Source organism: Sinocyclocheilus grahami, unplaced genomic scaffold (genome assembly GCF_001515645.1).
Source record: "Sinocyclocheilus grahami isolate Dianchi unplaced genomic scaffold, SAMN03320097.WGS_v1.1 scaffold284.1, whole genome shotgun sequence".
NCBI classification, from domain to species: Eukaryota; Metazoa; Chordata; class Actinopteri; order Cypriniformes; family Cyprinidae; genus Sinocyclocheilus; species Sinocyclocheilus grahami.
Window position 1 is genome coordinate 1,186,213 of NW_015505463.1, and position 16,862 is coordinate 1,203,074.

The window sequence follows — 16,862 nt, forward strand, 5'->3', positions numbered from 1 at the left end:
TATATATATATATATATATATATATATATATATATTAATATATATATAAATTAATAATTTTGTCAACCTGTGGCCCCCTTAGAAGTTTACTGAGGCCCTCTTTTTGAGAAGCACAGGGTTAGGGCATTGTTCAAATCCTTAACCCTAAGAATGGGCAATTGCAATAGTATGCTTGCCTTAGCAAACATCACTAATAAATAGACTGGAGATGCTTGATTGAACAGTCATCAGGGGCATCTCCTGTCCCTGGCGGGAGTGATAATTTATGATGAGCACACTAATGAATCCTAATAGTGTGCAGTGGCCCCTAGCAGACAGTCTCTATTAGGGGCCGGTCCATCACTGATCTGAATGAGAACAGGAAGTTGTTTGCTTGTTTTGTATAATTGAAATTCATCTATTCACACCACTGTTTGCTCATCTGGGGGACGACCTCATCTTTATTGTGTCTTGAGATTAACAAAAAGAGAGTAAACAGGGCACAGGAGAACAGGACTTTCTCTTGCCCTTTCTTTCTTTGTTTCTGTCTTTGGTTTTCCATTTTCCACTCACGCTCATGTTGTTGTTTTTTTTATCCTCTCAAATGCCCTTGAGCTACACTTGGCTTACTGCTGGTTAATTAAATGAAGTTAATTTAGAGGAAAACTATTGATTCTCAGTTGATAAAACTGTCCAATGTAGTAAAATACCATTTAACGTTTGGGGTCAGTAAGATTTTTTTGAATGTTTTTTTTGAAAGAAGTCTCTCATGTTTACCAAGACTGCATTTATTTGATCAAAAATACAGTTAAAATATTACATTTCATTTCATAATTACAACATTTTATTACAATTGAAAAAAATATAATTTATTCTTGTGTCTTTCCGTGTCACATGATCGGTCAGAAATCGGTCTAATATGCTGACTTGGTGTTCGAGAAACATTTCTTATTATTTTTAATATTGAAAACAGCTGTACTGCTTAATATTTTTGTTAAAACCGGGATCCATTTTATACAAAAAGTTCAAAAGAACAGCATTTATTTGAAATAGAAACCTTTTGTAACATTATAAATATCCCGACTGTCACTTTTGATGAATTTAATGTGACAGTATTACTTATAAATGTCAAATAACCAGTTATCGGCTCTATTTCTTTATCTCCTGTGAGGACATCATCACAGAGTAAGATGTTGTTAGACAGTCATTCTGCTGTAATTACTCACCTGTCAGCCGCAGGTGAAACTGCTGCATGGGTCATGACGAATAACAACAAGGCGATTATTCCAAGACAGTATTGCAGGCTAAACAATACGTGTGGTTGTTTACAACACCAGCAGGCCATCATGCACATCTTTCAGGTGTCTTTTGTTGTTTTTAATTTACGTTTTTATACGTTATTTCTTTTTTTTAATGTACTGTATGTGGGTTTGACAGTGAATGTAGTGCCACATTGCATAACGTAACGTTTTTATTTATTTATGTGGGTTTACAGGCCACCCACTAACCTAAATGATGGAATCAACCTCAACACAATATATCAGACTCATTCCTTCTATAATACTTTAGACCTAGCTCTTTGGTCAAATCATGCCATAACACATAGTCTTTTATTAGTACTTCTCTACCTTTAGCAGATAATCAGTCCAAGTGTTATTCATTTTATTTGTTAATATTTGCTGATTGACTTTCTTTGAATAAAACTCTGGTGATAGTAATTGGCTTAATTTTAGGTCCACTCCATTTAATGATATATACATAACCTCTCCAAACAAACATTTGCATTTGCTTTCTCCCTCTCTCTGTTTTTCTTCATTTTCCTGTTGTCACTCCTCATCTTAGAAATGTGTCTGATCTGCACCTCAGTGAATCCACTCCATCTAGTTGGACCAGGTAAGCAAGGTGACAATACGTAAAAAAACACAATGGGTAAATATGCTTCTAACTCCTTAGAGTTTCCTTAAGTGTGACGACAATCAGGCATAAATTGCTGGTGAGGTGAACTGAATGGATGTAACAGTGTTTACCGGTAATGTTGTGTTGTGAGAAATTATGGATTTGAACTTGAATATGTCACATGGTTAGGAAGACAAAGCAGCTGTGTTGATTTATCTTCAGGTCAGACTAGGGGAGAATTCATCTGCCATATGCTACATTCTGTTTTAGCATTAATGAGGAAAACTCCACAGCCAGGAAAAAGCTGTAATGTGTGTTGTCCTCTGAAACAGCCAATAGCTCCCCTGAATAATTTATGTAGTTACTGTATAAAGCCATTCAATTTTATGCAGGTACTGTGTGCTTTAATACTAAGCACTGTTTACAAACCTGCAGACCTTGAAGCATACAGTGGTGTAAATAGCTTTTCTGCCACATTACATCCCTAACAATTGCTATATTAACATAAAACATAAATATTGAAGGTTTATAAAGGCTAGTAGATAAAAAGTTTGTTTTAAAATTTGTTCATGTTGTGCTATTGGAATTTGTCAAAAGAAACAGGCTGGGTCGCAAGAAGAAAAAAAACCGGTATTCCAGTTCCAGCTGCTTAGGTTTTATTGGAAATCAAAATGATTTCTAGATTTGATCCATTCAAAAAACTACGAAAGCGATCTCAGTTCTGCACATAAAAACGTAGCAGGATATTTGTGTCTATGGTTAGCTGCTGCAATGCAGTCTTTTGTGATCGGCCATAATACCCCCAGACTGCAGCCAATGGAAATGCTTCTCTGTTGCTGCACGTCCTGCTCCTCACAGCACAGATCGTGAAAGCAGAATGCAGTTTTTGCTCAGTGCTGAGTTATTCAAGCTCATATCCTCTCACAGTGTTTCCCATACTTTGATTTATTTGTGGCACCCGCCACAATATCAAAACTGACTGCCACAAATAGATTTTCCAAAAGGCTTTGACTTCATTGAATAAACATGAGCACTGCATGTGTCAAAGTTGAAACCCAGTGCGGGTGTTTTTACATCACTGTATTTCTGAAGGAATCCGACAGTGTCTTCAGAAAATTTTGGATGTCATTTTCATTTAATCTTGCATGTAATGTCTGATAAAGCAGCGTTTGCGAACGGAGCGCTGCTTGCTTTGTGTACAGCCATTACCGGGGAAACCTCGATCTCTCCCGCTTTACAAGCGCCTCCTGCTGGCAGAGAATTCATTTACATATATAGCCTATGCCGCCACAAATAGAGTGTGGGAAACACTGTCATTATAACAAAAGTGTAGACAAGATGTAAATAATAGATTCAGTGTGCAGTGTAGACAGTTTCATTAATTATACGTAAATTGATAAAGAGAGTTTGCAAATGTTATATTGAATTTATACAACAGTTTTATACATTTTTGATTTTGATACAAAAGTTCAGTGACTTGCATTTTAGAAACACTTTTGTCTGATTGTGCTCTATTTCGTCAATGTAAATTGTTCCAACTTACAAACAAAGCCACAGCTGAGCCGCTGGCATCTCCAAGCAAACAAAGCGGTGTTTCGTTTATGAATGAATCTGCGTTTTTGAACAAATCTAATGAGTCACTGATTCAATGACCCATTCATAAAGACAAGTCACTTGCTTTGTTCCTAAATGATTCAGCCGTTTGAACGAATCGATTGAATGAATGATTAAATTGCCGCCACCTACTGGCAGTTTCAGTTTCAAAGTATAAATTGAGTTATTTAAATCCTTACATTTTTCTATGTTCAAAACTTTTAAAACAGTGTCGGAGTGGCATAAAGTAATATTGGATTCTCCTCTATGTCCCGCCTTTCTGAAACGCGTAAATTTTTACAAAGCTCATCGTTCTAAAAAAGCGAGGTGTGCCTGTTTCCATTGACACCGCGAAGCATGCAGCTTCTTTTTTTATTTGATTTTTATAATCAAATCTTCCTCCATTTTTGAATTTCTTTACAGAGAGGTCACGCAGTGACGTATCGATCTTCTACTGGTCACACGTCTTCACGTGATGCGAATTCGCAGGTCAGAGTTCACCAAACTTGAACTTTGGAACGCAGCGAAATGCGAAATTTTTCGCATGAGTTTGCGTTTCCGGTATGACGCATTCGCATGCATATGAATGGAAGTCAATGGAACGAAAAGTGCAGTGTGACCGCCCCTTAAGGTATGTGATAGCTGTTGGAGCGCCAATTCACAGTCTTAGCCCATCACAATGTCCTGTTTAAAGCTGCAGTCCGTAACTTTCAATATTTGAGCAAGTACGTAACCAGCCAGTGTTACTGTTGCCTTACTTTAGCCCGATTCACAACGGTTAGCTTATAATAATGTTTTCTAATTTGAGTGATACGGGTAGGTTTTTGCGGGAAATTCGAGCATGGCACTGCATCATTACGTCACGTCTTATGGACTGCCGCTTTAAGAAAGAGTCATTGGAACAAAAGAATCAAGTTTTATAGTGGAGTCGATTCTGATAGTAGAATCGCTTCATATACAAAAGTAGACATTAATTATAGAGTCAAGGTTTCAACTCAGTCGACTGTTACTCCGATAGCATTGGAGAAATTCGGGGGCCCTCACGACGCACTTGGCAGCCCAGCTCCTGTGAAATAATAATCCACTGTCTATTTGTCTCCTGATATGACGGAGTCATCTCATGTGAGTAAATAAGATTATAAATGTATGCTTTCAAAGTACATCATCACTACAAAAACACCTAAGCGAACCAACGATATCGGGAAATAAAATCTAATAGAAAGATGCCTGCCCTGTAGCCCTACTCGGAAAAGGTTTGTGTGAGAACAGGAGAATCGATTCTCCTACTTGTTAGGCACACGAGTCGACTCACCTTTTTCAAGAAGAATCTGCGTATTTGTAGTAAGGATATGTCTTATCAATATTGTATATGTAGAACTAAACTTCATAGAAGATAACCTATGCATGAAGTTACAGCACTCTCCTCTAGATATATCACCATATATGGGCAGCTTGTTAATTAATTGATTAATTAATTAATTGGACAACTTTTATTATTAAAATGACAGCAAAATATAGGCACAGTTCACCTGCAGAAACAGTGATGAACACAATGCTCAATGGTTATTTAAGTACTTCTTTGGTGCCTCATTGAGCACTGTTGGATTGAATGGGACTAGCAAACCTTCTCCAGTAGGATACCAGTCCAAAAGGGATCCTGTTTTCCATCATGAAAGGCGTGAAATATAATCCCTGTGATCTTTCACATGCTGCTTGAGCTGATCATGGATTTCTAGATATTCAAGACCTTTGTCATGTTCAAAAAATTGGTTGTGACTCAAATGGCCCATTTATCCCTGTGATAAAGATTAAATTGGATCAAGGTCTGTTGTAATGGGGGGGAAAAGCAATAAGATGCAAGATTTATAACCTGTATTCGTTTTCCAAGGGGTGAATCTCACAAAAATGGAGGTTTAATGATTACACTGGGTCATGTAGTAGACTATCTGTTTCCAAGATTAATGATTGACCTACAACTTGTGCACTTTGAGATATGTTAAGCAAATAAAATCACATAGATTAAAGATTTCCTCAAGCAAAGTTCAAGGCATCTGCAGTGCAGCCTGACTGCAACATCAATTGGCGTCTGCGCAAGTTTTTTTATTAGAGGTAATTTACAGGTAATTTATTATAATTACAATTATTAAAGGGATAGTTCACCCAAAAATGAACAATCTCACTGTGTTTGAATATGCATGCTTCCCTACTGTATAGTAGGAGAAAACCAGTAAGTGATACAAGTAGTTTGTCCGAATTCAAAGTATTCTTAAAACATGAAAAGCAAAAAGTACCCAGATGAACTACTATTTTCAGCGAGATTCTGAAGTGTGCATCCGATTAATGCTTTTGACACTGGTAGGCCATGTAACAGTGACAACATGGCCGATATAGTACGTCAGGATTTCATCCATACTACCCATATTCATACTTTTTTAATTGTTGCAAGATTAGATTAGATTAGATTCAACTTTATTGTCATTGTGCATAGTACAAGTACAGAGTCAATGAAATGCAGTTAGCATCTAACCAGAAGTGCAAATAGCAATTTTAAAAAGTCTTACTGGGCTGCAAACATTTGAATGGTAGTGTGGATATTTATTTATATTTACATTGTATATATGAAAGATGATAGACAAAAGTAATCAAAAATAAACACAATAGTAATAATTATAGGGTTCATTAAAGGATTTACCTTTAGGCTTACTTTTTAAGCATGTGCAAGATGGAATTTCAGAAAGGGGAAATGTTTGGTCAGTGTTTCACAGAGCTAAATCAAAGACTGTGTCCTTCTTTTTGGTCTGTCACTTGGTTTGTGCATCATAGATCCATACTGCCTAGCCTGTAACATGCCACGCACCTTTACTGATAAAAAACATGCAGATAAACCTGCATTCTTGGAACTACATGCAAAGAATTCATAGTTAAATGCCACTTTACTTACTAAGCCTATATGTTTAGAAGCAAGTTAGGCTTCATGCAGATAAATACCTCCTGCCCCCAAAGTTCAGACTCCCACGAAACAAAGCTCATGAAATTGAGTCACCTATTTACCAAGGGAGGTAAAGTTAATTTAAGCTTGTTTACATATACAGGTTAGTCTATGTGACAAATTAATTTGTGTATTTGACAGTAGTTGCAATAGGCCTTCTACAGACAGTGGTGTACTGGGAAAGAAGTCAAGAGAGGTGTGTCTGCATGTACATGAGAGGTTTGATCTGTACCTTGGCCAGGAACTTGCACCCTGCAGCTCTTAGTCCTTGAAGTTCAATTGATATCCGCCCTGTTTGGTCTCTGATAGGAGCTGCTTTGGGAACATCATGCTCTTTCACAACCCAGATACTGTATTATAATGAGAAGTAGAAATCCAGGAGCTCTGCCAACTTAAAACTGTTGATGGTTTTATCAGTGTCTGTCTCATGGGAAGGGCCAGCTGTGGCCATTTTGCTGTGTGCAGCATCAAAACACAAAACCCAGGCCTGCCTGATGAAGAATTGCTAATGGCCAATTCTATTGTGAATTTCAAGTGAGGCTGAAAGACTACACTACAGTCACACTACCCACACAGAGTTCAAGTTTGTCACACAAATTTGCCAACAGAAAGCGGCTTCGTTTGAAAGTGACCTTTATGTGAGTGGTACTTCATACATTGTTTCATTATTGATGATGGACTCTTGACATTTCCTCCCATTGAAACTTTGCTGAAAATTTGCTAATGCGACTGCACTTTTAGGAATTTAAATGAGCTTCTAATGAGTTTTCATTGTCAACATATTTGAGAATATTTAAGTTTCATTTAGCCTTTATGTTAATGTTACTTATTTGGATATGCGTAGGAAAACATTCCAGGTATGAATATTTGGTATCTGGGTGATAGTCAAGGTTTACATTTGGGATTTTGCATAGATTTGAAATATAGAGGCCTTTTATACTGAATGTAGTCCTTTGCAACATAATTAGAGACATAACTGTACAAAAGTGAAACCAGGTCAAAGGAAGAGAATTGAGAAATGGCAGTCTGGGTAGTTAAGTGCGAAGACTAGAGAAGACTTCATTTAACATTTAAGATATTCTATTACTGCCATAACAAAGAACCAAGACAAGAAACCACTGCAAAATTAAGATGGGTGTGTCTGTGTGTAATCCTATCCTCCGTGGGATGCTAGTCTACTTGTGGCCTGAATTGCCAGAGTTACACCTGTGGGATTACAGGAAGGCCTGAAATTCACATTGATCCAGGACCAGTATTTCTCAGTAACGGCAATGAATGACGACGTCACTGGTCTCAGCAAAGTTGGAGTGGGTAGCTGCACCATCACTTCCCACTGCATGCAAACAGACATACTGTTCATTAAAACACAGATGCTAGACTTTAGTTTACACCCTCGAGCATATCTTTATACAACAACAATAGAGCTCATTGAATAGTGTTCAATTCAATCAGTAGGATTACATGAGCAAGGTAGAATATGAAACAGGGAAAACACATGCTTTTATTACTTAGGCTAAGATGACAGATATGCTATATTTGTATATTAATATTGTGCACAGACATATTGTCAAAATGAGCATGAAAGTTTAATGCAGCTGAACTTTGTTAGAGTTGTCTGTCATTGTAAGGTTAGGCACTTTAGTAGAGGTGCATAGTATGCAGAGAATAAAATTATTTGTGTTGTCTACAAAAGTAACTTCCAACTGTTTAATTTAAAGATATAGTTCACCTAAAATTGAAAGTTTTGTCCTCTTTTACTCACCTTCATGTTGTTTCAAAACAGTAAGACTTTTTTCATGTTTGAATCATTTTTATCATGTCATGTAAAACTAATGCCTTTACAAATGTTATTTTACAATTTTACAGGTGCATCTCAATAAATTAGAATGTCGTGGAAAAGTTCATTTTTGGAGCAACAAGAAGGTGAGTAATTGATGTCAGAACTGTAATTTTTTTGGTGAACTATCCCTTTAATATTTTATTATGAAGTAACCATTTTTTAAAAGCTAGAATGCTGCACTGTAGTATCAGGATGGCCACCCCAGAAGGTTAATCTCTCTGTTAGATTTATTTGGCTAAATTAAATCCCCAAAATGATCCACACATATCTCTACACATAACTCATATCACTACGCATAAGGTCCTGTTTTCAACATTTTAAATGACTCTCCCCTGTTTGAGTACCTCAAATTTAGTCTCATGGGCTTGTGTTTTTGTGGATTATCTGTCAAGTTCAGTGAGGTCCAGTGCAGAAGGCCATGAACAACACTGGCATCATTGTTCTGTCTTATCTCCACCCACTCCCACACGTTGCTCCCCATTCAGTCCGAATCAGATGGAAACATTAATTGTGTTTTCTCAACATCTCATTCTATATTCTAAAAGAGTTATTCTCATATAGAATTCGGTCTCTGTCAGTGAGGAAGCTGAGAGCTTTGTTTTGGAGAGGAGCGCTGAGGAGGTGTGGTCATGCCATGAATGAGATTACAGTTCTGAGAAACTATGGCCTGAGAAGAGAAAGGGGAATACCACACCCTGAGTGTGTGATCACAGCTGGACTTCATCAGTGTTCTTTCACCTCAGTACGATGTGAAAATAGCACCCATGTAAGAGATGGAATATGGTTTCTCATAAACAGGAAAGCTTTTTAGAAGTAGAACTTGAATTGTTGCACGAAGACATCTGGCAAGGGCAAAACCTCTGATAATGCCTTAACCTCAACAATCTGTAACATTGGTTACCTGTGGATATAAAAGAGTGTTTTTATTCTTTCCGACTGGCATGCAGAAATATGACACCCTTGCTGAGGACCATTCTGACTGTCTGCATCCCAACCATCGTGAACACAGCAGCAATGCTTAAAATACCAAAGTGTGTCACTCGCAAATAAAGTCTATCAGTCTCAATCTAATTTTACAACCAGGATGTTCCAAAAGGCATACACGCACTCGGTGACATTGGTCTTCACAGCTGTAAACACAACAGTGTCACACTCTCCTTTTAAACACATTCACAAGCTGAAATCTGAGCCCTGTGGTCCTATTCCCCCAGCACCCCATGACCAATGGCATCGGTCGGGACCAGCCTGCTCAGCACGGGTCCAGAGTTTATGGCGTGGTGCAGAGCACAGGCACCAGCCACCAACAGGAAGTGATGGCACGCGAGTGGTCTGTCAGTCCCCTGAGGGATGAGATGAGGTACATCAGAGAGGTAAACTCAGAGACTTTTCTTTTGGTACCTAGCTAACTGTAATTTGCAACTAGAAGACTAGTTTGCATGTTATTCAGGAATGTACATACAAGCAGATAACTAAAAACCATCTTTCTTTTCTCATAGGTACGTGACTCTTTGGAAAAGGTCAGAGAGCGCATGTATGGCCAGTTTGGAGGGATGCAACAATCAGTGCAAAAATTTGGCAGTTGTGTTTGTATGAAACAAGAGAGAGCAAGTCCATGGAGTGATACAAGAGACATGAAAGCAGGGCCTAATTTCAGTTACCTGGTTGTTGCAGTTAACCAATCAGTTTTCCATAGAGCTGTGTGATATTATCTACCACAAAACCTTACCCTGTCAGGCTTCATAAAAATACATTTTACAGTGGTATGACAAGTTCTCAATGTGCTGACTGTGTTTGTCCCAGGCAGCCAACTCTCATAAGCGTTACCTTGAGTCAGAGGTGAGGACGAGAAGGGTAGCTATGGAGAGCTTTGACCACATGAACAGCTCCCTCATATCAGCAAACATTGATCTACAGGTACACAATCAATGTGGTCACTGCCAACTGACAAAGGCTTGTTCTGTTCAGAAAGACTCTTGACATTGTTTTTGTAGTCAACATGCTTGCTGTTAGTCAACATTTAAATGTCACAAGTGAAAGATGTAAAAAAAAACAGTTTTTTACTGCCAGCATACGCATGCTTTTAGAAAGTACCTGTATATTTGTCCATATGATTGATATCATGCTTATGTGCTGCTGCTGTTGATGATGGCTGTTTTAGAAATCATTGCTGGAAAGCTGTCAAAATCGTGTGGGGAACAGAGATGAGAAGAAAGCTGTGCGCAGCTCGTTGGAGAAGACAGAGGAAAAACTCAAGGAAACGGAAAGACAGCTAGCAGCAGCACAGGCCGCAAACCAGTCTCTCAAACATCAGGTGCACACACAAACACATATTACACAGCACTTTTATTATTATGCAGACCCGTCATGTTACAGACATCCTAATACCATGGTACTTTGTTCCTTTTTGTTAGTGAAACATTACTCTTTAAATACAGAGAAACATTTCATGGTAGATAACAGAGATCTAACACATATTGGCGATAAAGCATGGACACAATTTACAACAGGAATCTTGTGGTGACAGCAGTGTCCTGCGGTGTGACATGCTACACTTCATCTAAAAATGTTTTTTATGTTCTTATTTTTATTTTTTCAAATGATTGTATATAAAGTTTTTCAACCTCATATTAATTGAGAGATGACACTATTAAAAATAAAGGTTATTTATTGGTGTCTATGGTTCCATGAAGAACCTTTAATGCACAAAAAGGTTCTTTATAGTGAAAAAAAGGTTCTTTAGACAGAGGTGTAAAGAGTACCTAAAAACCATACTCGAGTAAAAGTACAGATACCTTACAGTGAAAATTACTCCACTACACGTTACAAGTCACCAATTCCAAAACAACTTGAGTAAAAGTCTTAGAGTATCTGATTTTAACAGTACTTAAGTATTTTACTTATACTAAATATAGGCTCAAAGACGCACTAGTCAAAGAGACATGCCAGTGATAAACTGTAACAGGTAGAGGCAAGGATCTATGTGCAGGTATTTCATGGGAAAACTAGAACAAACAATAAACCAAAAACCAAAGGGAACAAAGAACAGAATGACTGGCAAACGGCAAGGCACAGAGAGCATGAAACAAAAACAAGAAAGAGTTGATTTGTGAGGAGAGCAATCACGTTTATTTTCTAAAACCAAAATAAAACTGAACACCTCAAAATTACAAAACAAAACAAACAAACAAAAAACAATATCTTTCAAAAAGGTCTCTTCAGTATAATGGATAAATAAAATAATGTTAAGTAAAATTAAAAAGCCGAAGTCTTCTAGCAGTGGATGTGATGGTTTGGGCCTCATTGCCGGCTGCAGTCATGTCCTCATCTCATACATAAAACACCTCTGATTCACAAATACTTGCTAAGGAACTCGCATTCACATAAAGTAGCCTTGTTGACAAGTTTGGGTGAGTAAGGGCAAAACGCAGTAATTGCAGTGACCTGTAGCAGGCATTATCACGTCTTTTGTAGCAGAAATAAACTGCCGCAGAAAAAGCTAGGTCCATGCAAAATGTCATTTGTAACTGCAACACTCAGTTCAAATGTAGTGGAGTAAAGAGTACAGATACTCATTCAGAAATGTAGTGGAGTAAAGAGTAAAAGTTGCTAATATCTTTGATACTCAGTACAACTACAAAGTACCCGAAAAGATACGCAAGTACAGTAACTAAGTACATTTACTCCGATACTTTACACCTCTGTCTTTAGACTACTATAATGTTCTTCACACTAAGAAAAAAATGGGTTCACTGAAAGGGTCTTTGAGGAATCCAGCCTTGCTGTGAAAACCTTATTTTTTTGAAACCTTTATTTTTAAGCGTGTACTGTACATGGAATATTTGTGTTTAAAAGTTAAAAATGTCAATTGTTTTACATAAATAGCATGGTTATTAACATGTGACAACTAAGTAGCTTTTTGTATGTAGGTGGAGACTTCTCAGGAGGCCAAGACTCAAGCTTTGAAAGAGTTGAGTGCTCAGCTACAGAGGGAATATGAGGAACAGCTGCAAGAACAGCAGAGGAAGTACAGAGAGGAGATAGAGGCTCTGCAGGTACAGATATAACCAAACAAACAGACACTCACAATGCCTTACTGTCCAACTAGTTCAACGTGAGCTGCATGCTAATGTGACAAATGCATTCGCTTTAATGTGTGTGACCTTTGAAAGATTGTAATACCTACAGACACACTGTAAAAAGACTACATTTGTATTATATTTCACAAGCAGGGCGTAAGGATTCCAATCTCATAACAGGAAACATCTGTAGTTATTCACCAGGGAAGCGAGAAAAATTTAGAATTGTTTTTTTATATAAGTAAGGGTGCCACCTAGTGGTAAAAGTGAAGATTTCAGAGAGAATGATGATGAAGACTGATGAACAGAGGCAAATAAATGACTGTAGTTCTGACCTTTATGTCCGCAGGCACAGCTTGATGACTACATGAGGAGGCTTGAGGAGGCGGAGAGGAATGCTCAGATAGCTGAGGCAAAGATTGCTGAAAGAGATCAAAGAATTACTGAGGTGGAGAGGCTACTAAACTGTATGGCTCAGGTAAATAATATCAGTTGGCTCAGCCTTTACCTGTTACCCCTGAAAAAAAAACTTTTTATACAGCACATCTCTCTTTATAACAGGAGAAGGGTGACCTGATAAAAAAGCTTTGTGAATGTGAACAACGCTTACATGGTTTGGACCAAACTGACCATGCAGACAAAGCTATGGCCAAACAGTAAGACATTTAATGTATACCTAAACTATACTAAGTTTGTGTCTGAAACCAGTGGCATATTTCCTTAATTCAGGATGGTTTCCGTGGACAGTTTAAGATCTATAATAACCAGATACCATAACTGTAATAAGTATAAGTAGGGCAAAGAAATATAATGCATGAATTTCTGCGATTCATATTTGCTTTTTAATGCGTTAAAATAAACTCAAATAACCAGAATTGATTTCCCCCTATTTTTTGAAGAAGCTATGTTACTTGAGCATGTCTTACATGTTCCTTACATCCTTGATACCTGATTGACAGAGACTAAAACATCACCAAACACACTGTATGAAAAGCATGGCTAAATGTCACATTTATTATAATGGGTTTGCGTGAATATTGTTTAAGGTTCACTTAAATTAAAAGTAGTTATAATATTTTCAATGTTATGTAATTGTTAATAATTGATCAATAAGAACTAGTCTAATAATTTGTAGTTTAGCCCTGGCCTTCAGTTATACTGTAATGGTGAATGGCTATAATTACTGGTTTTATTCCCAGAAAAAAATGAATCAGTACTGGCATCAGTGATACTGGCCTTCATTTATAGTATTTAGTGTAAAAAATATTGTTTTAAAATACTGTCTTTATGTTGTTTCTACATTCATTTGGAGATTCAGTGTGAAAATACATTTAGGTTTATACATTTTTATGTTATCACGATTAATTGCAGAAATCTTATTTTTAGGTTTGTTTGTTTGGGGGGGGTTCTCTTAAAAATGTTTTCATTTAGTCTCCTCAGAAAAAAAAATACCAATAATACTCTTGGCCTATAATACTGAACAATACCCAATAATACTGGGTTGTATTTTAGTATTTTATTGCGTATGTTATATCACTCCTAAGCAACATGTTCTTTCTCAGGTCTGAGCAGCTGAAAGAAGAAGCAGCAGAACTGAGAGAGCGAATAAAGCATCTCAACGACATGGTGTTCTCTCAACAGAGGAAGGTCAAGGCCATGATAGAGGAGGTGAGGATTTACAGATAGACTGTTCGTTCTGTTAATAAAGAGTATACTATGCACACAAAATGAATCCAAAACAAACATATGCTTTCAATAAATCATGACACCATTATTGTAATTCAATCTTTTTAATTATAAAACAAACAAACAATTCTGCAGGTTGAAACATTGAAAGCAAAAGTTGCACAGAAGGATATGTTCATTTCTGAGCTGCTGGACAGGATTGCCATAGTGGAATGTGAGGTAAGAGCAACTGTTTCCATGTAACAAGATGTGATTTTTACATGCCCCTCGTCTTTACCAATCTAGAAAGGCACAGCTTGGTTGGAATAAGCATCCTGAATGTGACTATTCTTGAATTCATTGCTGTTCTGTCAGCTGGGCTCTTTTGAGTCCCTTTGGTTGTCATTCAGATTTCTCACACATCTAAACTGAATCAGTCTTTGTCCAGTGTCCTCTTTATGTCTGTGAAATTAATTCTCTACTTCATTTCCCATGCCTATGGTCTGACTCTGTCCTTTGCTTTGCTTCTTTTCCTAGAATAATGAGTTAGGAGACAAGTTGAAGTATTTTATGTCTATACAGAGAGCATCTGAGACTAAAGTAGCCACCCGGGACATTGGAGTTGGCTGTGACCTCCCCATTAGGTAATGAGCACAAGATCACCTTGCCATAAGAAATTTAAAACTGCTTTCAAGGCCATACCTTTACTCACATGCTCTCCCTGTGTGCATAGATCTGAGGAGCTGCCGGATATCACTCCTGTCCAACCCAGCCCCATCTCATCAGCCCCAAGATCCTCTAGCAGACTGAACTATAGTCTTCTTAAATACACTCCTGGTCAGTACAGCACAATGCTGAGCTCCAGTGTAGTACATACACAAGAAACTGCAACCAGTCCCACACAAACGGCACCTCTGTCTTCAAGTTATGTTCAGACCAGCCATGAAGACGGGGACTCCAAATCTCCAACAGGCTCAGAACTGTCCTCTACCACCAGTCCTAGAGCGAGAACCAGCCCGTCACAGATCTACACTCCTTTTATGAAGCTGATGGAGATGAGCTCTAAAATGAACATTGACTGAATAAAGTTTTACTAAAATGGCAGTGGCAGAAGCTTATGGGACATGAAGTATTGTTGTTGTTTTTTACTGTTTATGTAACATTACAGTACAGTATATATAAATAACCAACTGATCTGTGAAGAACTTATTTTGGTAGTATATATTGATGCGCTCTATTTTGCTTTGTTTACCAAAAAACTAGTGATTTTATGTGACAGCTTTCTATATTTTACAATTATCTATTTATATTTCCATTTTCTGAGACCATATTTAGATTATTTTCTAAAGTGTATTACGCCAAATATTATTTTGTTATATAAAAAAACTCAATAATAGGCTCTATATATGAGGGGGTTTTTTTAAAGAAAGGGAATGATGGTAGCTATCATTTGTGATCAAAGCTCAGTACTTGTGTTTTTTTTTGCTTCAATGTGTATTGTATTTAAATGTTTTTTTTTTCATTTGTACTAAGAGAGTTGTAGACATTAGTGGTCTCACTCTCTGTTGCACTTTTTCCCCTGGGGTTACTGATGCAAAGACTCCAATTCACCTGATTTTGACGACTCGAAACATTCAGTATGCCAGTTTAAAAAAAGCATTGGTTATAGAGCCCCATTGTTGTAGACCAGAGTGCATTACCCATGCACAGACTGTTGAGAGGAAGCAGGCCCCTGTGATTGTTCGAAGTGTTAATGTGTTAATGCACTTTTCTGAAGACTCACTTCAGTTGCCAAAATCACATCATCTTTTATGATGACTGCGGATGAAGGTTTATAGACTACATTTGGTATTAATATTTTTCACTCACTGAGCACTATATTTACACATTACTGGGTATATTGTTCAATAAATAAAATGTCCAAGCCTACAACTTGGTGGATTTGGGATTTGTAAAATCTTTATATTGGTTAGCTAGGCATGTGCATCCAAATGATCTCTAGTTGTCTCGGACTTTACTGAGTGGAAAATGAAAAATAAAAAAAGTTTTAAGGCGTAGTAAAATAGTCAATGCTGGTGCAGATTTCATGGTGTTGTAGGCAGATTCTGTTCCGTGTCGAGAAACCAAACTGAATAATGGAGCTCTCTATGGGAGAACATGCTTCATTGCAGCTGCAGCAGCAGGTGGGGAGACATATGGAGTGGGTGCTGCTGAATGTGCATGAAACATTGTCACTGCTAAGGAAAGGAGATATATCCATCTGCAGACCCGCAGCACCAGAACGAAACACCCATCACACGAATGTCATTTTGTGTTAAATGATTAAAATAATTGAAAAAAATCTCATTACTTTAATGTAAAATGTATTTTTGTAAGATCCTGGGACATACGCTTATTATTTATTATTCTTAGTTCTGAATCGGTCAATATTATTTTTAAAAAATCGGTTGTGTTTATCACACTGCAAGAGTCCGCACGCGCCGCTCCCGTTGATTGTTGTCGTCATGACAACCTAACATTACGGAAGAACTCCACCAGAGCGTCATCGGTGAGCGGTTTTGTTTATGATATTGTTATTACTCATTCAGATCACTGTTGTGTTACAGTAAGAGTATATATTAAGTATTCACAAAAATATCTCAATGACCACCTAGATAATCAGATTTCAGAATCAGAATGAGCGTCATTGCCAGGTATGATTTTGTTTTCATGACAGAAGCTCCACAGTGCAACAGAATGACAGCGACAGAACAAAAACACCGATAATAAAAGAAGAATAAAAAAATAAAAAATAGAACAAGTAAATAAGGAATAACAATATATA

General features: G+C 37.4%; 1 protein-coding gene across 1 annotated transcript in view; it reads left to right on the top strand.

Annotated features, from left to right (window-relative positions):
* LOC107600477 (cingulin-like protein 1) overlaps positions 1 to 15,120 on the top strand; it is a 52,577-nt gene extending 37,457 nt beyond the window's left edge. Inside the window, exons 19-22 of the mRNA XM_016292384.1 lie at positions 5,145 to 5,146; positions 14,279 to 14,298; positions 14,576 to 14,682; positions 14,772 to 15,120. Of these exons, the coding sequence (XP_016147870.1) occupies positions 5,145 to 5,146; positions 14,279 to 14,298; positions 14,576 to 14,682; positions 14,772 to 15,120 (478 nt within the window). The remainder of the gene's footprint in view (positions 1 to 5,144; positions 5,147 to 14,278; positions 14,299 to 14,575; positions 14,683 to 14,771) is intronic.
* The last annotated feature ends 1,742 nt before the right edge of the window (positions 15,121 to 16,862 follow it).